Genomic DNA, 22,762 nt, shown 5'->3' with positions numbered 1-22,762 from the left:
TATAATATATGTATGATCATAACAAGAAAGCTTAATAATTCTGAGAAATAATACTAGTAGTTAGATGATCTGGAAATCGTGTAACGAATAGCTGGATTTATTAATATGTAGTTTTCTTGAATTATGATGATGATGCAAGAGTGTTGTTATTTAGGACGGAAGAATCTTAGATGTTTCATGATCTTTTTGTTTCTCTATTTTTTATGGAGTTATGTTGCTGTTTTTGCATTTAATAGTCACATGTTTCTCTGTTGTACTCCATTATGTTGCATCATTTTCTATATTTTATCATTTACTTTTCTACCTATAAATTTTATCCCACCAAGATTATACCTTTTTTTTTTCAGAGCTCTCTCACTGGTTTTGTAATGAACTTCTTTACATTGAACAATAAAATCCAAAAAAAAGGTTAGTACGTACAATGTAAGATAAAGAATGTGAAAGTCGATCGATGATTGTACGGACGGATGATGCGGCGTTTTTACGACGAAGATGAAAGGTGGAACCCGGCGGGGCGTGCGAAGTAAGAAGAGACACATGACACGACGTGCATGTGAGACCAACCAATATCTGCGGCTAGCTTTTTTTTACTTCCTTGCTAAGTCTCTTCCCCCCGTATTGATTGATTTTGATTCAGATCTAAATGAATGCTCTGTACTGTGCTATTCCTGATTTAACACATGACTTGTCCGATGCACTTTCATTCATATCTTGTTCTCCCCAATAGGCAATATTATCATCTCACGTTATATATTATTATATTACACTGACGTTGATTATAGTAAATATACTTAAAAGAACAATGTATCATTTGCTTGCTGCTTATTATACTCGGCAAAACTTTTCTTCCTGGTTTATTTTTTCATGGCTATGGGAACAAGATTTTGAAATCCAATAACATGAGAGAAGAACAGATATATGTAATAGTAACTTGCCTACGAGTAGACCAGAGCACTATAGGCAAATCCAATTAATTCGCAACAAATGACCTAATAACGACTTGTATCATGTGGTACAGCTAAGTCGAAAATCTTTTATTGAGTGAGTGTGTATTATATTAATACAGTCCATATTCCATATCATGCAAATGAATCATCTTCGTATAAAATAACTATATAACTGTATCTTCTCATCTAATCCATATTTGATTATTGAACACCCACGAAGCCTTACAATAATTGCACAATTATAAATATACGATCGTATAGCTTACTTAATAGTCTATTCTAATATCGTCGTTGTTGTAACTTCGCTTTTCTAATTTTTTTTTTTTTTTGGCTATTGGAAATTTGTGGGGGATATGGTTAACGACTTAACGTGTGTTTGGATTTTACTGTTTTAAATTCACTTGTGAATTCTAATCATTTAATAACTTTGTTAATTCTCCTAATTAAACTAATCAAAATCTCTTCACGCGTCACACGCGCTTAATATATTTTATTTATATATTTCCCTTCTTCAAACTACAGACAAAACCAAACAAAAGAAAAAAAAACACAAAGTGGGTTCTGTCTATTTTTACACCTTCCCATTTTACATCCCTTTGTTTGTTTTCCCTCTGTAGCTAGATTCCTTCCACAAACCTCTCTCTCTCTCTCTCTAATGCTCTCTATCTTCTTCTTCTTCTTCGTCTCCACAAAGATCTGATTCTCTTCTTCTCTCTCTCCCTCTGAAATGGCGATAACTCTCCGTTCATCAGATCCACTCTCACGTATCCATCCCGAACCAGAACAACAAATCGACCACTTCGATCACCTCCCTGACTCAATCCTCCTCCTCATCTTCAACAACATCGGCGACGTCAAATCCTTAGGTCGTTGCTGCGTCGTCTCCAAAAGATTCCATTCTTTGATCCCTCAAGTCGAGAATGTCGTCGTTCGTGTCGACTGCGTTATCTCCGACGACGACTCTTCATCTCTCGTCTCTGACAAGCCTCGATCCGTTGCTTCCGTCGCCGCTACTCCTTTCTCCGCCATCTTTCGTCTCGTGATCAAACCGTTACAAGCTTTGGGACAGTTCCTTAAACGCTCAGGTTCTTCTTCCTCTTCTTCAGCTTCGTCAGCTTCTTCTTCGTCTTCTTCAGCTTCGTCGTTGTTGATTAGTGGTGGTAGTGATGGTGAGATTGAACAAGGAGGCGTGACGCATCATTCTCCAACTCAGGTTTTGAAAAACTTCGATGAGCTTCGTTTTCTCCGAATCGAGCTTCCTAGTGGTGAATTAGGGATAGATGATGGTGTTCTGTTGAAATGGAGAGCTGAGTTTGGTTCCACGCTTGAGAATTGTGTGATCCTCGGTGCTTCCTCTGTCATCCCCGCGACGAACTCCGTTGATCTTGGTACCAGTAACAACAACAACGCCGCCGTGGTGGTGGAAGATAATGGAAGTATACCTGAATCGTTTTATACAAACGGAGGGCTTAAGCTTCGTGTTGTATGGACTATAAGCTCTTTGATTGCTGCATCTGCGAGACATTACTTGTTGCAGCCGATTATAGCAGAGCATAAGACGCTTGATAGCTTGGTGCTCACGGATGTTGATGGTCAAGGTGTGTTGTGTATGAACCGAGATCAGTTGGAAGAGTTGAGGGTGAAACCCTTGTCAGCTTCTTCGGCTTCTAAGAGGACTCTTGTACCTGCTTTGAATATGAGGCTTTGGTATGCTCCTACTTTGGAATTGCCTGATGGGACTGTGTTGAAAGGAGCTACCCTTGTGGCGATTAGACCCAGTGAGTCCAAGAAAGAGGCGTGTGATGTTTCTTGGGTTTCTTCTGCGTTTGATGAGCCTTATGGTGTTGCTGCTAAGATGCTTGTTAAGAGAAGGACTTATTGTCTTGAGATGAATTCGTTTTAAATGGTGGAAGACTTCGAAGTCGGATCTGAGGTATGAATTGTACATGAAAATGCTCTGTTTATGTATCAATTTTGAGATCAAGGGACTAGTAGTATTAGTCCTGAATTGGTTTATTGATTCTAGGAATTAGAACGCAGCTCAACCAGATTATGTGCCTGTTACAAATGATTAGTTTCATTGTCACAACCTAATTCTTGGTTCTTCTTTGTTTGATAGATGAATGAATCACAAGGAGTAGCCAGGGTTTGAAAGAGAGACCACTACAATGCATAAAGATCAGTTTTGTATTAAGTGTGACTAATGCTAGATTCATCAATGCTATATGGTCTTGGTCGCTTGGAAGCTTCGGATTCCGATCTGCTTGGATGGACACCGGAAACCGCATTCGCTGGCTGCTTTTTGTTTCAGCTCGCAAAGCAATCGTGCAAGAAGAGCAAGTTTTTTTTGCTTATAAAATCTTCAATGTGCCTTTTTTTTTTTTTTCTTTTTCTTTCATTATGTGAATATTATTTGTAGGTAAGAGATACAGTTGCTTTGCTTTCTCCTTGTCTTTGTATACTTCTTCTTCTCCCAAGTTGTTAAATAAATAATATTGAGCAATGTAATGTAAGTACTGAAAAAAATTTCGTTGGCCAACTGAAAAATCTCTAATTTAAAATATTCATCTCAGGGACCAGTACCACTGTACACTAAGTCCTGACTCCTGAGTCTACCACCATTGGCTTTTTTGGGTTCGGTTCCAAGCTAACTAACATTATATTTCTAATTAAAAGAAAGCAAAGATCTCGACTTAATGCATCATATATTTTAAATATTATTAATCTCTTCATGATCTGCCATGTTAATTACATATGGAAATTGAACTCAATTTATAACCAAAGTTTTGCACTTTCTGTTAATCGAATCATGTAACACCCAAATAAATGCTACTTGGTCTAAATTCGGCGTCGCTTGCTAAAATACGTAATGTCATGTGTGTCAGAGTTTGTGCGAAAGTGCATCACCATAGAGGTTTTGCTTTAAATTTTACTAGTGTTTTTTCAAGTGACCAACCACAACCACATAAAAAAATGTCTGCACCAAGTAAAAGATGATAGAGATATCAATATTTCATGCTTCATACAATCACAAATGAGGACTATTAAAGAATCTTGTACATAGTCAAAAGCGAATTAGTAAACCTCTGGTGATAAGACATGGTTGCGATTCAGACACAAGTGTTTTATAAAAGAGTTTCACCGGGGAACCCTTAACAATGAATGTCTCATAGATGTTTGTAACGGAGTACCTAAAGCAGTACTCAATGTATGCCTAATGTCTTAAAGCACCAAATGGCCAACTTAGAACAATATCGATAATGTTATTTTCTTTTCTAATTCCGCTTTACATTGATTACATATGCATATCACATGACAAGAAGTATTAATATATGTTAGATATGTTTAGTCTGTTTGGAAGATATTGGATACTTCAAGAAGAAGAGAGCCCACTTGTTTACTTTCGGGCGAGCAAAAAGTTTGTGACTGGAGTGAAATTATTGTACCCTTTTTTATCTCGCTTTTGACAACAAAAGCATGATTACTTATCCATATTTTAGTGGACATTAATAATGGTAATGTAGAATGTGTGTGTCACAATACACTAATTATCAGATATGTTCACACAACAGTTTTTACCAAAACTATATAACTTACAGAAAACAAAGTGATCATATGCTTTTGTTATCTATGGGAGTTTAGTAATTGTATAGTTTTTAATTTTATTTTGTAAAAAAAACATTTATAAAACAATTTTAGCTTTTTTATACATAGTTTTTTTTTTTGTTAAAGAACAATTTTAATTTTTTTTTTTGTTAAAGAACAATTTTAGTAGTAACAATTTGAATTTTATTACAAAGAAATCTTCTTGCTTTTCATTTTTATATTTTGCTGAAGTGAATATATTGTCCTTCCAACAATCAAATGGTCTGGTGACAAATGAAAGTTATGATTATTAAGTCTATAATTGTATTTTCGCTATAAAAAAAAAAGATAAAGAACATGGGCCTGTTCTTTTTCTTATCGCTACACTAGAGATCGGCGACTCAAATATAACAATAAATGTGGAAAAAGAAGCAATGGAAAATTGAGAAAGGTGTCGCTGCAGCTCTTTTAATAGATGTTGCCGGCTTAGTTGGTGTCGCCAAAAAACACGGCGACCAATATAATGGTCGCTGCGACTATTTTTACAAGAATAAGAAAACACGGCGACTAATATTCTCCTTGCTTTCCGCATGCTTGCGTGTTAAGTCATTTATAATTTGAGTTGCTGGTCGCTAATGTAGCGATAAGAATACGAACAGGCCCCATGTCTCCAACCAAACTTAGTTTTGTCGTCTCCTCTTTATGGTGACATTTTATGATTCAAGGCTTCAAGCATTGCTTAAGCTCAGAGTTAGGCATTGCTTAACTCTCAAATAATTATCGTTGCATACAAATCATCTAATTTTATTGAGTTAATTACAGGATAAGCATTTTTTGCTGTGGGTATTGTTTGAAACAGCATTTCTATCCGTGATTCTGTATTTAGGCATTTCTTGCCTGACCAAAATTACATCTCTAACCTTCTGACGTTTCTGGGCAATTTTTTTTTTTTCTTAATTGGATTTCTTTTTGGCTTTCCCGACTGTTTACTTTCCCACTGTTTCCTATACCACTGTTTGATACTCTCACCGGTCGACATTGAAGACTCTTCGACATCAATGCATATCTGTAATTTGGAGTTTTGTCAGCCATCCAATTTTTACTCTCTCGTTCCTTCTTACATCTGCTTCGAACTCCGAAATCTCTCTCTCTATTCTTAGCCCAACTTCAATCGGGTATCTTTCATCAAATACCAAAAATCTGATCGACGGTGAATTTGGAAGTGATTCAAGAGTCGGTTGGTTAAGCTGCAGTTCTCCTCATCAACTCGCTTATCAAACCCATGCCTACCTCTACTAACCAACGTCTTGCTTCAATCGACTCAGGTACTGTTGTTGCCCTCTATCTGTGATTGTACTTCTGGTAATGCTGTTATCCTTAATCCTTTCTTAAATTTATTTCGTTAGACGTTTTTTTTGCTCCTTACCTGTTACTATTGGTTGATCTCGGCAGCATCCATCGTTTTATAACACTATCCCCGATCTGGTTTAATTGGTTGCTTCTTCCTCAGATTACTTTTCTCGCCTAAATGCTGCATAACTTGTTCACAACTTTTATGTCCAATGATTCGTCTAGGAGTTTCATAGTGTCCTGAATGTCTTCGGCCTTTAGGGTTTACTTCCACCCTGTATTCCTTTTGTTTTCTCTCACCGAGAACTCTATATTGTTCTCCTACTATGATGTGTTAGGTCTATAGCTTATGTTGTCTGCTTACTGAATGTCTCCGGCCGTTAGGGTTTACCACGACCCCCGGTTCCTTTTGGTTTCTTAGCTAATTAGTTATGTGGTGTCACATAATACTCTAGTTTGCTAAGAAAACTATGATGTGTTAGGTATATAGCTTATGTCCACTGGTTACTAAATGTTTCCGGCCGTTAGGGTTTATTTTTCCCCTTGGGTTCACCAATTACTATTGTTCTTAGGGTTTATTTTTCCCTTTGGGTTCACCAATTACTAGTGTTCTTAGGGTTTATTTTTTCCCTTGGGTTCACCAATTACTAGTGTTTTTAGGGTTTATTTTTCCCCTTGGGTTCACCAATTACTAGTGTTCTTAGGGTTTATTTTCCCCTTGGGTTCACCAATTACTAGTTTTCTTAGGGTTTATTTTTCCCCTTGGGTTCACCTATTACTAGTTTTCTTAGGGTTTATTTTTACCCTTGGGTTCACCTATTACTAGTTTTCTTAGGGTTTATTTTTCCCCTTGAGTTCACCTATTACTAGTTTTCTTAGGGTTTATTTTTCCCCTTGGGTTCACCAATTACTAGTTTTCTTAGGGTTTATTTTTCCCCTTGGGTTCACCTATTACTAGTTTTCTTAGGGTTTATTTTTACCCTTGGGTTCACCTATTACTAGTTTTCTTAGGGTTTATTTTTCCCCTTGAGTTCACCTATTACTAGTTTTCTTAGGGTTTATTTTTCCCCTTGGGTTCACCAATTACTAGTTTTCTTAGGGTTTATTTTTAATCAATGGAGTTGATTATATTAGTCAGAGATGGCAGAAACAGAGTGAAAAAGATTATCAATTTTACTTTTGTGTTTGAGAAATTTGCGATGTTGGTTTCATGTATTTTTGGTTCTTTTGGTTTGAGATTGAAGAAATTGGGATTGGTGTATAACTGGAGTGATAAAGCTTTTGTTTTTTTGCTATCAATGGTGATTCCTCATAAGTTTAGATTTGAGATGGAATGTAGTCTCACTGACTACTCTACGCTTGATAGAATGAAGGTTCAGTTAATATGTGTTTTGGCCTTATGGTCTACTTTTTTCATCCGTCTCGTAACCAAAGTTGTTGTCGTACATTTTTTTTAGGTGACCTCCCAGAACGGATTTTCCCTGTTAATGACTACCCTGCGCATGTAGTTCGTATCAACTCATATTCAAGACCTCGGTACCTAATTGACATTTTGCATATACTAGCTGGGTTGCCTGAGCTTCGAATGTTGTTGGACTCTCCTCTTGGCTCTCTCTTCTCGTTGCCTGTTCGATGTTGCTCCCTCTCTGGACAGCTAGTACACCAGTTGTTATGTAGACAACTCTATACTCCAAATTGTGAAGAAATGTGGTTTGTTTATTCTGGGCAACCTTTGCGGTTCTCCTTAATAGAGTTTGAAGAATTGACTGGCCTTTCATGCAAACATTTTCCACCGCCTGCAGACCTACTGAGTAGGACCACATGGATCTGCACCATACTGGTATAAACTTATTGGTCGTGACATTGGCTCCACTACAGTTGATGATCTTGTTACACTGTTGAAGAGCAAACCAACAATGCCGGCCTGGCGGAAGTTTAGACTCGCACTAGTTGTAATTGTTAAAGGGATCCTGCTCTGTAGAACGCAGCCAGTCAAACCATCTTTAGAAGTTGTAGAGATGGTTAAAGATACTCACTTCTTTCTTCACTACCCTTGGGGACGCCATTCCTTTAAACGTCTTCTCCGTATGGTGACAATTGGCGATTATATTCCAGATAAACCGGCTCTTATCAACAAACTCAAACAATCATCGCTTGATGTTCATGGTTTCCCTCTTCCCATTCAGCTGCTAGCATTTAGATGCATCCCGCTGATCCTCAAGTTCCTTCCGCATAGTGAAGACCAGTCAACGTTCCTTGATGAGCCTCTCACTTATCTTCCCAAGTGCAAGTCATACCATACTTCCAATATTTTGTCAACTGAACATGATCGAGCTGTAAGCCCTTACATTGGTTCGCCCCTCCACATTTGTACTTTTGTATGTTTTCTTATATATTTTTCGCTTTGATGTTACAGGTGAAGGTCTTGTTTCCTTTTTCTGCACCTACTGAATTTCGTTCTACTGCTGGAGGTGACCCAAAAAGGCAGGTGTTAGAAGCAATTGTCTCCTCTGGCAACAAGTTTGTCAAATCCTTCTCATTTGGAGGTGATGCATCTTTGCCCTCTTTGTACGCTCTGTCAACTCGCAAGACCCACAAGAGCAACTTCGTCAGTCCTGCTTCAGAGGTTCACGACAGACCCAATAAGAGAAAGCATTGCAAAAAGATCAACATTTTTTACTCTGTTGAAGATGTTGATGGTATTGTTACATTAAAGTTGCGAGATTTGAAAGACTCTTTGCTAGCTGATTTGGGCCAGTTGCTGTTTAATTCTGCCTCCACAGGCAAAGATAGCTCTTCTCACCGACACCAATCCGCGCAAGTTGCATCAGACCAACATCTTTCAACCTCGCCTTTAACTCCGTCTGCCTCTCCTGCTCTAATTGGACTCTCTCCTTCTTCTACCACAACCAATCCTTATGGTCAACCAGTGTTACTTGAGAAGATCACTGTACAGGCAGCCACTAACGGGGAATAAAAAAACTATGTCCACTCTACCAACGTCGATACCACCATTTTCCCTACGTCAAAGCGATTCAAGCGGACCACCTCTTTAAAGGCGAGAACTGAAAAAAGGTTCGTCTATGATTTATATTCTCTCTTTTGATTAACCATCCACTCTTGATATGTTAGATTTCTATTTCCAACATATATTACAACTTCGGCAGGTCAACTCTGTCAAAAGTTCACTGATGGAAGATGCACGACGTACATCTTCTCGCAGGCTAACCCTCAAACCCCCTCTATCTCACGTCCCGGCATTGGGAACTTTAGAAATTTCCAATACTTTTGGATCATCCAGTAATTATGTGGTATGTATGTTTCTTATCATTTTCCACATAGTTGTGCACTTCTCATGATTATCCTTATGGTTTAACTCTGTTTTCTCAACTGCTCCTCTGAACCGCCAGCCAAATAACGATAAGAGATTTGTCTTAGTAGAACCTCCAACTGATTCAATTCCTGATGCCTCTCATATTGGTTGCCCTGACGATCAACCGTCTCCAACGCATACAACTCCGAAATGTGAACCTCCCCTACATCTCCGCAATGAGGGTACGTTAATTGCTACTCGCTGACTTTCCATTTTCTCTGCAATAACTTAACATTTTCTCGTTTCGCCATGTAGGACATACAAAAGAAGTTCATTTCGACAAGTGTAACTCGGTTTTCCCCGTTAGAGAGGATGGACCAGCTCATAATCTCAGGCCCAGAAAGGTTGTTTCTGAAGATTACTTTCAGAAATGTTCAGCTCTTGTTCTTAGTACGTTGGACAGGATAAGCTCCAAGCAAGTCCAACAGTTCCTTGCCAACCTTTCTACCTTTTCTGGGAGGTAGGCAATATTTTTTCACCTCCTCTCCTTCTTTTATCTTCTCCTCTGCCTCTATTAACTTTACCTATGCCAAATCTTATAGGGAGTACATTATTCGTGGTGACCACTTTCATCGATCAGTTTTCACTGATATTTTGAAACCGCAAAAATGGATTTCCAACCTGGTGAGTGTTATTACAAATTTTGTTCAATGAATGTATTACAGTATTACCATTGCACCAAATATTATCTCCTCTCGGTTACATAACCATACACTTATATTTCATTTCTTTTGTTCAGCACATTGACCTGCTGCTTGGTTACATCTGGGAGAAACATAGTGCTTTTCTTCAAAACAAAAGGATCACGGTGGTTGACTCCATGTTCTTCCATCATTACCAACACCTATATCAGCTGGAAAAAACCACTCCAAGATGGTCCCGTCATCTGGCATCCTATGCTTACCGCTTATGTGCGTGGAGAGGTTGTATTTAGACGAAAGATCCTGCAATGGTTCCGAGATGTTGACATTGTTTATCTCCCAATGAATTGGGGTAAGCGTCATTGGGTAGCACTACAACTAGATCTCACATCTGGCCATATCAACATACTTGACCCTTTCCAAGATTTGACTCTCTCTCGAAAGGTCGATTCCTTTATGAGACCGTTCACTGAAAAGTAACTGCAGCTCATTCTCTCTGTTCGTGGTGCTTTACCATCTCAGTAGCCGGCCAACGGAGTCACGTACCAGAGAATTTCAGGCCTGGCTCAAAATAACGTGGTGGTGATTGTGGTCCGTTAACTGTTAAATTTATAGAACTGCACGCTTACGGTCTTCATGACACGCTCTCCCATCTCACACCCCAGCAGGTTGATAATCTCCGCATCCGCTATGCGTTTGACCTATATCAAGAGTATGTTTCAAGGGTCTAACCTTCCTCCTTTTGCAGACACTTTAGTTTACTTTATGTTCTCTACCTCATCTCTTTCAGTTATGTCTAACTTTTCATTTACTATAATGTCGTATACTTCTGTTCTCAACATTTCCTATTAATGTTTGCCTTTCATTATGTCCCTTCATAGTCTTCTTATTGTCAACTATAGCATACCACGCCTTCATTTACTTTCCAAACACATCTACACTAATGACACAACTGTTAACCACCCACATCAAATCAAATTAACAATTAAGAACACAACCACTATTAGTCCAGACACTATCACACAGTTTTGGTCTTTTATAGACTCAACACCTTTGGTTGAGTCTATAGTTCCAATTCCCCTCCAAATTACAAAGACCTTTATAACTCTCTCACCCTAACCAAACAATTACCTCTGCATCAATTTTTTTTATCATCAACCTTTCTCCCTCTATTCAAATCTTCCTCCACCTGCAATGGATAAACTAGATATCAATCTCGCACTTGACATTGCCTCTCGAGTTGGCCAGTCATCTTTTATTGACTTCTTCGGTATGATGGCCCCTTCCAAGTTTTATTCAACTCTTGCTCACGATCGTACCGTCCTGCACATGGTCAATCTGCAATTCCTTTTCTCAAATGCAAACTTCCTTAACCTTACGTCACCTTACCGTCCTTTTTTCTCTTGTTGCTTGCAAGCACACAATCCAACAGCTCGTTACCTTGAGAGTTTGAAACTCGCCGCACAAGATGGTCAGGCCGAAACAGCCCTTCAAATATTACAGTCCATCCCGTTTCATGTACTGCCTCATGCTTCTTTTGCAACAACACTCCTCCAAATTTGCCTTGGCTTTTATGATCATGTCATTCACAACATTGATCTATTTGCGACTTCTGTTGGTTCGTTTGAACTCGCTGATGAAATTGGAAGTACTGTTTTGAGGCAAATTATGATGATTGGGCCACAGAAGAGACGCTCTCATGCAAATACATGGAAATATGTTGACATTCCTAGATGTGGCCCATGCTCCCTCAGCAACCGATGCAGTCATTGTTTTCTCTACTGGTTCTCAGTTATGTATCTGCTTTTATGTTAGATGACTTTTTAAAAACATCTTTAATTTAATAGGAATTATCTTTAATCATCTCTTTATGTATTTTGTAATGTATATGTTATCCTATTCACTTTGCTCTTCTGTTATATTTCTTTGTTTTAAACATCTTCATTTTATATTTGACATCTCTTTTTGCATTTACTTTTACAGTATATCTTTTCCTCAACCATCCTGCTATCCTATTCTCTCTACTTTTGATCCCTAGACGTATGAGAGTTATTATGTCCTACTGACAAAACTTATTGCTGCTACCAGCAGCTTCCTGTTGCTCCCCTCAAGTCAGTAGCTCCTCCTGTTTCACCTACTTTCATAATTGCTTCATTTATTTTTGTTAGGTATTCTGCTTATTAATTGACTTCCCCTTCTCACAACTTCTTCACCCTATTTAACCTAAATCCACAATACTTTAAGTTTCTTCACAAAGAATTAACACCTCCCAAATAAGTCTATGGACTCCATTCCTCACGTATTGCTTGTAGACATTGTTAGGCGGGTTGGCCATCATGGCTTTCGTGAGCTGGGTTCTTTACTCGCAACTGGTCCTCAATTTGCTAGTGCTGCGTTGGATCCCACTGTGTTAGAAGAAGTTGATATTGATGAATACATATTTGTTAGCCCTCTTGCAAATGAAGGCTCTCCCTATCGACCTTTCTTACTACGATGTTTGGAAGCTGGGAACTCCACCGCTCAGTATGTAGAAGGATTGTGTCTTGCAGCACAATGCGGACCTGCACAAACCCCTATTCATCTGCTCAGCTCTGCAGCCCCAACTAACATATACGCACGCTTTGCTCTTGGGACATTCCTCATATGTTTTGGCTCCTTTGATGTTGGTATTGAAGTCATCAACTCCTTCTTATCGTTGCTGCCATCTGTAGATGAGGCAGTTGGAATTGCAGAAATGGTTGTAACCCAGATAACAGACATGGGTACACCTCATGCTGGTCTTTATTCCCATTCGCTGCGTTTTCGCGGTCTCCCAAACTGCTACATCAACAACTTCTCCGTCATCCACCTTTGTCCCAACTGTTTTGCTTTCAAGTATGCAATTATGTTCGAGTCCTTGTGCTGACTCTACCTTCATATGTATGCTTATTGACATTGGCTTATGTTATGCACTTTTGTATGGCTTATGTTATGCTATTTTGTATGATTTAGGCATAGTTCTTAATTTCAGTCGTACCACTTAAACTCTATGTAACCTGCTTTTAGGGCAAAATAAGCATTATCCACCAGAAGCTTTATATATATACCTTGTCAATATTAATTAATACATCATAGAAGTACCAAACACGGTTCAACAAGCCACATGAACCGTAGTTTACAAGGGAGTAAACAAGGATCAGAATCACTTCACTATCTAGTGATTTATCTGCCCAAACACCAAAAAACCACATCTCGACCTTCTTTCACTTGTCCACAATATACATATGGACCAACCTTTCGTTCTACTTGACTTTCACAAAAAACTAACAAAAGTGGCAACGTAACTGCAAGCGTACACATTCATTAAACTTGACTTCCACTGCATCCAAAAGTTTCCATGCCTCTGGTGGCCAAAAAACAGAACCACGCAACCTACGAAATCGAGATGAGATACAATGGAGGCTTTTAATTTCGCAAAGTTGAACTTTCTAACACAAGTTCAATAATAGTGTGAATTAAAAGAACGCAAGGAGTTAAAGAAAAATCTTATCCAATCGCGTTTTTGCATGTCGCTCTATTATGGCCTGGCTGACCACATGTTGAACATTTATGTGCTGCCGTTCTCTTCCTTTTATTCCCCTGTATCAAAAAAAATTATCGACTATGGAAACAGCAGATTTAGATGTTACTTCTGCTAATTTCTACAAAAACTTATATTTCATACTCTCCATTACCACATGTTCCCCGGTTGACGGGATTCTTCTTTTCCTTCTGCGTCTTGGACCTGGTGGGTTCGTAGGAGGGTTGAACTCATTCTCCAACACAACTACAGGGACATCTTCGTCGCCTTGATTAGGGACAGGATATATTAGCTCCGCATAGGTGTCACCAAACACAGTCACATAGTACATTTTCCCTACTAGGGAAGGAACGTACAGACCATTTACCCTTGCGGCTGCGAGGGCATGAGAGCATGGAATCATCAGCTTCTGAAAGCCATTACACGTACATGACTTATTCTGAAGATCTACAAAGTATCTCTTCCCCTCTGTTTTACTCACTTCGTATGTCCAATCTGAAACTGCAGTTACTTCCAAACCAGCAGATTCGACAAGCTTGCGAAGCATCAATTTATTCACATTTGGACATATTGGCTCAGGAAGGGTAAGTAGTTTCTTCGCCTTCGCTCATTTAATGCAGAACCACTGCATCAGCTTGGTCCTGATTGACTCCACCATCGTCACTATTGGAAGCTCGACAATCTTCGCAATTGCACTATTCAAAGCTTCAGCTACGTTGCTGCTCATGATGTTATAGTGCTTTGCAGTACAGAAAGCTTGAGTCCAATGTGGAAGTGGGATTCCATTCAGATACTCAGCACACCGGGTGCTTCTGACAACGATTTCATCAAACGACTCCTTGAAATCACCAGCGTTGAAGGCCCGTGCAGCTTTTTCAACTAATGCTGATAGCCCTTTCCCAGAAAAATATCTGACATTCCGCTCTATGTGAACTGCGCAGGTGCCATGAAAAGCCTCTTGGTAAACCTGAGCTATTCCAGCATAGATAGCCCTGTGTCGATCAGAAACAATTACCAAGTCAGGAGCATCTGGTACAAGCAAACTAAGCTGCCTAAAAAACCAAGTCCATGCTAGTTCATTCTCAGAGTCGACAACCCCAAATGCTATGGGGTAAACTTGAAAGTTTGCATCCTGCATGCTCGCCGCTATGAGGACCCCTTTGAACTTCGATTTGATAGTTGTACCATCAACAAGTATAACCTTCCTGCAATACTTTATTCCTGCAATGCTTGCACCGAGTGCAAAGAACAAGTATTTGAACTACTTGCTCCCATCATCTGCAGATGTATGCTACATAGCCGAATTCTCTCAATGTCTTGCTGAGAATTATTTGCGTCGCCACAATCCTGCCCACTAGTGCCACCATCTCCACTACTCACACAAACCTTCCTGAGGATACTGCAACCATTTCCTGGATCATGTGAAACGTCCAACGACAACAAGAGATTTAAGTGAATGTAAGTCCTCCGAACATTTATAAAGTTTGAAACACCCATTCTGCTGGTAATGATAAGTGGAGGCCTTCTGTTGACGGAGAAGATTGAAAGCTGACATGGAAGACAATAACTCAATTTTGGCTGTAAGTTAAGTCCTGCCAGCTCAAACTCATCAGTAACATGTGAGACCAACTCTTCATAACTCATGGACATACGCATAGTCACGGTCCTTGCATAGCATTCCTTTGCAAGCACAAAATCCCATACTCCAGCATTAGAAATTTCCCAACTCCCTGCTACCACAACGACCACAAGGGGTCTATCTTCCACCTACACAGACACAACGGGAACAAATCGATGTTAAGGAGGTTTAAGTTGGTTTCATAACTACAAATAACTAACGACATGAAAACCAGAACACATAAGTTGTTCACTAACAAAAACCAAAAACTATCGCCATCAACTCATACAATCCACCTCGTTCTGAAACCAACAATACCTAGACATGACCCGGTTCCACTTCATACGAACAACAACAACAACACATACGCCCCACACTAACGAAAACAGAACCATCACAACCGAAATCATAACAAACTAACTACATTCGCAAGAAGAGATTAAATATTATTCAACTTACTTCATCGCTCATAGATGCCTCTCTCTATCAGACGGTTAATAACGCAGTTTTACTCAGATCCGTTTACTTTTTCCTTTGTTTTTTTAACTTCACCACAATTGTCCACGGCAACCCAAATACAGATATATATCCTCAGGGTTTGGTAGCGTTAACCTAATCCACTGTCCCCACAATCGACATCTTCACTTACCAGCCACAGAATTTCATAACAGTGCGAAAGACATCTAATCGCCGGCACAGTAATCGGTTTTGAAGGGACGACATCCCGCCCATTTTAAGTGAGGGCAAAACCGTCAATTTGCATACAAAAAAGCCCTCATTCCGCAAGCACGGACAGAAAGCCAGTTTTTGAAAGTTTTGGTGCCACAAAGGCCCATACGAACAATAACCCCAATTTTATTTGCTTTAATTTTAATAAACATAGCATCATCTATTATATAANCTGCTCATGATGTTATAGTGCTTTGCAGTACAGAAAGCTTGAGTCCAATGTGGAAGTGGGATTCCATTCAGATACTCAGCACACCGGGTGCTTCTGACAACGATTTCATCAAACGACTCCTTGAAATCACCAGCGTTGAAGGCCCGTGCAGCTTTTTCAACTAATGCTGATAGCCCTTTCCCAGAAAAATATCTGACATTCCGCTCTATGTGAACTGCGCAGGTGCCATGAAAAGCCTCTTGGTAAACCTGAGCTATTCCAGCATAGATAGCCCTGTGTCGATCAGAAACAATTACCAAGTCAGGAGCATCTGGTACAAGCAAACTAAGCTGCCTAAAAAACCAAGTCCATGCTAGTTCATTCTCAGAGTCGACAACCCCAAATGCTATGGGGTAAACTTGAAAGTTTGCATCCTGCATGCTCGCCGCTATGAGGACCCCTTTGAACTTCGATTTGATAGTTGTACCATCAACAAGTATAACCTTCCTGCAATACTTTATTCCTGCAATGCTTGCACCGAGTGCAAAGAACAAGTATTTGAACTACTTGCTCCCATCATCTGCAGATGTATGCTACATAGCCGAATTCTCTCAATGTCTTGCTGAGAATTATTTGCGTCGCCACAATCCTGCCCACTAGTGCCACCATCTCCACTACTCACACAAACCTTCCTGAGGATACTGCAACCATTTCCTGGATCATGTGAAACGTCCAACGACAACAAGAGATTTAAGTGAATGTAAGTCCTCCGAACATTTATAAAGTTTGAAACACCCATTCTGCTGGTAATGATAAGTGGAGGCCTTCTGTTGACGGAGAAGATTGAAAGCTGACATGGAAGACAATAACTCAATTTTGGCTGTAAGTTAAGTCCTGCCAGCTCAAACTCATCAGTAACATGTGAGACCAACTCTTCATAACTCATGGACATACGCATAGTCACGGTCCTTGCATAGCATTCCTTTGCAAGCACAAAATCCCATACTCCAGCATTAGAAATTTCCCAACTCCCTGCTACCACAACGACCACAAGGGGTCTATCTTCCACCTACACAGACACAACGGGAACAAATCGATGTTAAGGAGGTTTAAGTTGGTTTCATAACTACAAATAACTAACGACATGAAAACCAGAACACATAAGTTGTTCACTAACAAAAACCAAAAACTATCGCCATCAACTCATACAATCCACCTCGTTCTGAAACCAACAATACCTAGACATGACCCGGTTCCACTTCATACGAACAACAACAACAACACATACGCCCCACACTAACGAAAACAGAACCATCACAACCGAAATCATAACAAACTAACTACATTCGCAAGAAGAGATTAAATATTATTCAACTTACTTCATCGCTCATAGATGCCTCTCTCTATCAGACGGTTAATAACGCAGTTTTACTCAGATCCGTTTACTTTTTCCTTTGTTTTTTTAACTTCACCACAATTGTCCACGGCAACCCAAATACAGATATATATCCTCAGGGTTTGGTAGCGTTAACCTAATCCACTGTCCCCACAATCGACATCTTCACTTACCAGCCACAGAATTTCATAACAGTGCGAAAGACATCTAATCGCCGGCACAGTAATCGGTTTTGAAGGGACGACATCCCGCCCATTTTAAGTGAGGGCAAAACCGTCAATTTGCATACAAAAAAGCCCTCATTCCGCAAGCACGGACAGAAAGCCAGTTTTTGAAAGTTTTGGTGCCACAAAGGCCCATACGAACAATAACCCCAATTTTATTTGCTTTAATTTTAATAAACATAGCATCATCTATTATATAAAAAAAAAGATAGATAAACATTACCTTCCTCTCTTAATCAGTTTTATTATATTCATGAATAAATCTGATTGAATAAAGGTACAACCAAAGGGATTTTATTTTCGAAAATAACAAAATCATGGACTTCTCTTTTCTTTTTGTTGACATTAATCATGGACTTCTCAGGGAGTCATTGTGTTTTTTTTTTTTTTTTTGGCTCAACATCAACTATTCATTAATCAAGTTAATACATCCACATCAAAGGTACTTAACATTCCCCTCTAAAGAATTGAACCAAATGCAATGAGTCGATTTGATTTGGATGTCCGCATTAGGTCCAATTTTTTGGAGGGGAATGTTAAGTATCTTTGATTTGAATGTATTAACTTGGTTAATGAATAGTTGATATTGAGCTAAAAAAAAAAACACAATGACTCAGTGAAAAGAAACTACATATGCAACTCTGTTAGATCACTATAAATAAACTCATGTGTAAAAAAAGAAAACCTCAAATGGGTCTATAAATTTTCAAAACAGTGTTTTATATTGGGCTTTTCTTACGGAATCTACAAAAACTGATTACAATAACTATTCTAAGAAAAGTAATTAGGTGTGTATCGCTTAGATATGGGCCAATGTTCTAAATTATCAGGTTTTAGGGTTTAGGTATATCACCAGTTTTAAACTTCACGTGAGGTGAAAACAGGAAACAGAATCCTATGGCGAAATCCCATAATCTTACTAGTATGCAGTTGATGAACAAAAAGGAAATGGTCCCTTACTCAGTTACTCCCTTACCTATAAGGCTACAACAACTATGTAAAGTCTACAGTAATAACCCATAAAATAAAGTCATGTCTAGTGAAAAATCGAAGTCGATCTGATCAATGACCCACCAAAATAAAGTTTGTTTCTTTTGTTATCAATCTTTTAAATCATTATAAATGTGATAAAACTTACAAATCGTTATAATAAATAATATGGATGGACCATTTGACTCTTTTCATTCATCATAAGGTGCAGAGAAGATTTATCAACTCAATAAGTGTGCGCGATGAACACAGACGATATAATCATACATTGGAACTTGAAACACCAATTAATATCTTGACACTAACTTATGAGTGAAGCGAATTCCTAACACTTGCACTAATAAGTTGATACAAATTTTATACTATAAAGTATCTCCAACAAATATCATGTGGTATTTACAATATATTTTTCTAATGTCTATTTGTTTCTAATATGTTCCATGCCAAAATAAAGTTTCTTTCAGTCTCAAGTTTTTAGGATATTGTTATCTTTCTCACTTTTGGAAAATTACTTGAAGATGCCTAAGCCTCAAAACACATGAATCACAAGTTAAACAATTTTACTCTAAATTCCAAAACCACACAAAAGTTGAAAGCTTTCTAATGTAAAGAACTAAAAAGAATGAATTAAATAAGACTTTGTCTAGTACCCTAAAAGATGGGTTAGCCATGTGGGTGCAGAAGGATCAAGTAGCCCATGAAAGCAAAAAGTTAAAAAAACTTAAAATAATGTAAACAGATCATGAAAATTTGGGAATAGCCATTGTTGAAGACAACAGCTGTCAAATGAGGTAGATATAATCATAAGTACATTAGATTATAAAACAAATACATATAGAGAGAGAGACAGAAAGAAAAGAGAAGAGAGATGCTAAGGAAGAAGGGAACCAAACATAGAGCATAACAGGAGACAAATCATTTTAATTTTCACTCTCTTCAACGCATTATGGCCATACCTTACCCCCAAATTTTTCAGGCTCATAATTATTTATTTCTTCACTTATCAATCAATATGTGTAATGTATATACAGTAGCAATTTATTTTTCAAAGTTTCTTGTCTCTTCACTTAAATTTTCTGTATTTACTTTCCTCTGATACTATTTGATTTGATTTGATTCAATCTAGTATCCTTAAAAGGATCACCCTATTGCCTTGACCTACCCTTGTTCATGCATACCAAGAAACAGTATATCATAGTACTATAGCAACAATTAACTAAAGAAACAATAATAATAATAATAACAGTTTCATGCCAAAAAAAAAAACACTAAAAATTGAATTACAAAACCACAAACAAAATGCTATTATCACAAAATACAACATTACAAACCCAAATGCTAAAATGATTTCCAAAGACCCATCAAAACTAGCACAAAACAAAACCCTAAACAAATTTAAAACACATTAACAATGATAATCAGAAGATTAACATTTGTTTAAATAAACCGAAAATAAGCATACAATTAAAATGAAGATCTGAGAAAAAATAACCCAAAAGATGCAGTAAGAATCATCAGTTCTTGCCTTTACCCTTATGGTCTGATGAGTTCCTGCATCCATTTTCATAGTAAAGCTGAAACTGGTGGTTGTTGTTGTTCTGATTGTGATTGTGGTTGTGGTGGTGATTCTCTGCAGGCAGTGCACCGAACAAGAACTGTGGACCTCCTCCACCACCTTCTGATGATGTTGGAAACCTTTGTAGATTAGCCAGAAACGACTGCTGCTGATGCTGATGCTGATGCTGATGATTACTTGTTGTTGAATTGGACTGAAGGGTCCCCCTGTTGAAACCACTGAACCCACCACCTGAACTGGCGGATACGGCAGCTCCGGCGCCGGAGGGTGTCGACATGTTGAAATCAAGATTGAATGCTCCGCCGTTAGATCCTGCCGGAGATATCAAATGGTCGGGAACAAACGAAAACTCTTGATGCGGATGATGATGTTGATGGTGATGGTGATGATCGGAGATTGACGAGAAAGGATGAGAATTTGTTGAAATCGGGAAATGGGTCTGTTGACCCGACCCGAGAATCAAACCCGAAGTAAAATACTCCATGGGAGACGAAGCAGAAGGAGCTTGAGCCATCCATTGCCGGTTTGAGTTAACCGGATCTGAACCGGAATTTAACAAATCGGTAAACGAAGTAGTAGTGTGGCTTTGATGATGATGATGATCTGATGATCTCTCTTTCGTCTCTTTAGCTGTTCTCTCTCTCGCTCTCTCTCTAGCTTTATCCCTTAGCTCCGATCTCGACAAAGACAATCCAGATGAGTTCTTGCTCGTGTCTGAATTACTACTACAAGCCGATTTAGACAACGAATTCGTCCCCCCAGCAGCAACCGTTGTTGTAGTTAATGTCTGGTTCTGATGATTCTGATTCTCGTCGTCATCTGTCGGGAAATTAGCGTTGTTGAGTGAAGGAAGCTCGGAGATTGAGTCTTCAGCAGCTTTGATCAACCATTCAACAGCTTTGCTCGGCTGATCGTAACCTAACCGATCTTGAAGATCGTAGAATTGAAGAGCGGTGGAGACTGATAACCGGACACGCCGGTCACGTGGACCTTTTGAGGTTAAGACTTTGCTGTGCCGATCTTTACCACCGGAAGCTCGAGAAACCCTAATTATCCGGGATGAATTGTGATGCCACCGGCTTAACCGGTTGTTGTTTCCGTTGTTGTTGTTGTTATCAACCACGTCGCCATTGTTGTTATTACTCTTCATTAGATCTCCAATCATCTCATCATCATCTCTGAGCTTCCGCAACATCTCCTCACCAACAATCTCATCACTAACCTTTAGGGTTTTTTTTTCCCCCAAATTTTAAAAATCTAAACTTTAGGGTTTTTTTTTTTTTTGTGGGTTGGCTTTGGGGATTTAAAGAAGAAAGGAGAAAGAAAAAAAAACTGACCCAGTCTTTTTTTTTTTTTTGGGTTTGGTTTTGGTTTTACACACTGTACTTTGTTGTAAGCATTGATGATGAAAACCCTCAGAGGAAAAACCCAAAATAAAAATTTTAAAAAGTGTAAATTAATTTAGGGTTTTTGATATTTCACCATCAAAAGTCAGTAGATACAAAGCTCTGTCTGAAGCAGCAGCTGCTGTTGTTGTTGTAGTTGGCAGAGGTCATCAAAAGCACTGTCTCTGAAATGATATCAACCACAAGCCTACAATTAAAACCGATGAAACAAAAACAAAGAAACAACAACAGTCTCTCATAACAACAAATCTTTAGATATATACTAATAAATATATACATGTTACATCCTTATCTAACTTTTTTCTTTTCTTTTCATATCACATATATATACATATTTAAGATTATCAGTTATTCTGATTCGAATTTATTCTCTACTCATTTTAGATCTGACATAACAACAACAACAGCTACACCAAGAGTTTAAAGTTTAAACCATCTTAATTAAATGAAGAATCAGAAGCTATATTATTAATTAAGACTCTATATAGCTTTCGGCTGAAGCGATTATCAATGGAGGGAGGGACTTTAAAAGATAAGAAGACAATAAAATGAGTATTTCAATGGTGTTTATATTTTTAAAACTTTTCTACTCTAAATAAAGATTTGGTGGTTTCTAATTATGAAAAGAGAGAGAGAGAGAGAGAGAGTTGGTTTCTTAGTTACCAACAAGGAGATTTAAATATAATCTTTATAAAGGAATCATTATTGCTGTTTGTGGATTCTATGTAGCAGAGATCGTTGGACTCTGGATGAAACAGGTGTCAAGCTCTTGTCTTTGATTTATATACAAGAAACCAAATTCAAAGGAACAAACATACATACTTTTAGATTTTTCTCTACTGGATTAGAAACTCTCATCAGGGAATCAAAAATCGTAGATCTAGAATTGAGTTTTTTGCCAATCAAAATTGAAGAATTAAGAATAAAAACTTAAAATTGAGAGGTTCTTTATGTGAAAAAGATTGGTTTACAGGAAAATTTAAAAAATTAGAGGAGAGTGTAAAGAGAGGAGAATTTGAGACTTACAGAAACAGAGGAGCTTCTTGAGCTGTGTGAGTTGAGTTAATTAGGAGAGGAAGGGACTAGTACGTAGGGTTTTAGGGATTTGTAAGAAACACAAAAAAAAAATAAAAATCCGAGAAAATTGGAATTTCTTTGATGGTGATTTTAAAGGAGTGATGATCAGATGGGAGAGAGAGATATATTGGTTTTGGGGG

The 22,762-nt window shown here is 38.4% G+C and overlaps 4 protein-coding genes and 1 long non-coding RNA gene across 6 annotated transcripts; 2 read left to right on the top strand and 3 right to left on the bottom strand.

Annotated features, from left to right (window-relative positions):
* Positions 1,488–3,486, top strand: LOC104792973 (F-box protein At4g18380). The gene is made up of 2 exons (XM_010519243.1): positions 1,488–2,880; positions 3,067–3,486. Exon 1 carries the CDS (start codon positions 1,675–1,677, stop codon positions 2,848–2,850), a length of 1,176 nt encoding a protein of 391 aa, XP_010517545.1. The 5' UTR covers positions 1,488–1,674; the 3' UTR covers positions 2,851–2,880; positions 3,067–3,486.
* Positions 5,538–10,722, top strand: LOC104792972. Of its 2 annotated transcripts, none has more exons than XM_010519241.1 (8): positions 5,538–5,857; positions 7,340–8,218; positions 8,299–8,957; positions 9,050–9,193; positions 9,293–9,437; positions 9,511–9,715; positions 9,798–9,879; positions 9,995–10,722. In XM_010519241.1, the coding sequence occupies exons 2-3, from the start codon at positions 7,799–7,801 to the stop codon at positions 8,857–8,859; spliced, it is 981 nt and encodes a 326-aa protein (XP_010517543.1). In that variant the 5' UTR covers positions 5,538–5,857; positions 7,340–7,798; the 3' UTR covers positions 8,860–8,957; positions 9,050–9,193; positions 9,293–9,437; positions 9,511–9,715; positions 9,798–9,879; positions 9,995–10,722. Both variants share the same exon structure in this region, with proteins under 2 accessions (XP_010517543.1, XP_010517544.1).
* LOC104699365 lies at positions 13,422–14,002 on the bottom strand. Its single transcript, XM_010414680.1, has 2 exons — positions 13,610–14,002; positions 13,422–13,514 (listed from the first exon to the last, which is right to left on the bottom strand). The coding sequence occupies exons 1-2, from the start codon at positions 14,000–14,002 to the stop codon at positions 13,422–13,424; spliced, it is 486 nt and encodes a 161-aa protein (XP_010412982.1).
* On the bottom strand, positions 19,821–21,438 carry LOC104792968 (transcription factor TCP2-like). The gene has a single exon (XM_010519238.1). The coding sequence runs from the start codon at positions 21,332–21,334 to the stop codon at positions 20,078–20,080; it is 1,257 nt and encodes a 418-aa protein (XP_010517540.1). The 5' UTR covers positions 21,335–21,438; the 3' UTR covers positions 19,821–20,077.
* On the bottom strand, positions 21,503–22,749 carry LOC104792967. The gene is made up of 2 exons (XR_769143.2): positions 22,572–22,749; positions 21,503–21,709 (listed from the first exon to the last, which is right to left on the bottom strand). It is a non-coding gene; the product is annotated as an uncharacterized LOC104792967 (long non-coding RNA).

The sequence above is a fragment of the Camelina sativa genome, chromosome 6, assembly GCF_000633955.1.
Source record: "Camelina sativa cultivar DH55 chromosome 6, Cs, whole genome shotgun sequence".
NCBI classification, from domain to species: domain Eukaryota; kingdom Viridiplantae; phylum Streptophyta; class Magnoliopsida; order Brassicales; family Brassicaceae; genus Camelina; species Camelina sativa.
Note: the sequence above shows the minus strand (reverse complement) of the source record. Positions and strands in the feature narration are given on the sequence as shown.

Excerpts from the sequence above, each read along its gene's own strand:
- LOC104792973 (XM_010519243.1), top strand. The coding sequence starts at position 1,675 with ATGGCGATAACTCTCCGTTCATCAGATCCACTCTCACGTATCCATCCC.
- LOC104792972 (XM_010519241.1), top strand. The coding sequence starts at position 7,799 with ATGCCGGCCTGGCGGAAGTTTAGACTCGCACTAGTTGTAATTGTTAAA. Across the intron at positions 8,219-8,298 it reads CAACTGAACATGATCGAGCT|GTGAAGGTCTTGTTTCCTTT; the intron begins GTAAGCCCTTAC and ends TTGATGTTACAG.
- LOC104699365 (XM_010414680.1), bottom strand. The coding sequence starts at position 14,002 with ATGCTTCGCAAGCTTGTCGAATCTGCTGGTTTGGAAGTAACTGCAGTT. Across the intron at positions 13,515-13,609 it reads CGTCAACCGGGGAACATGTG|GGGAATAAAAGGAAGAGAAC; the intron begins GTAATGGAGAGT and ends TTTTTGATACAG.
- LOC104792968 (XM_010519238.1), bottom strand. The coding sequence starts at position 21,334 with ATGTTGCGGAAGCTCAGAGATGATGATGAGATGATTGGAGATCTAATG.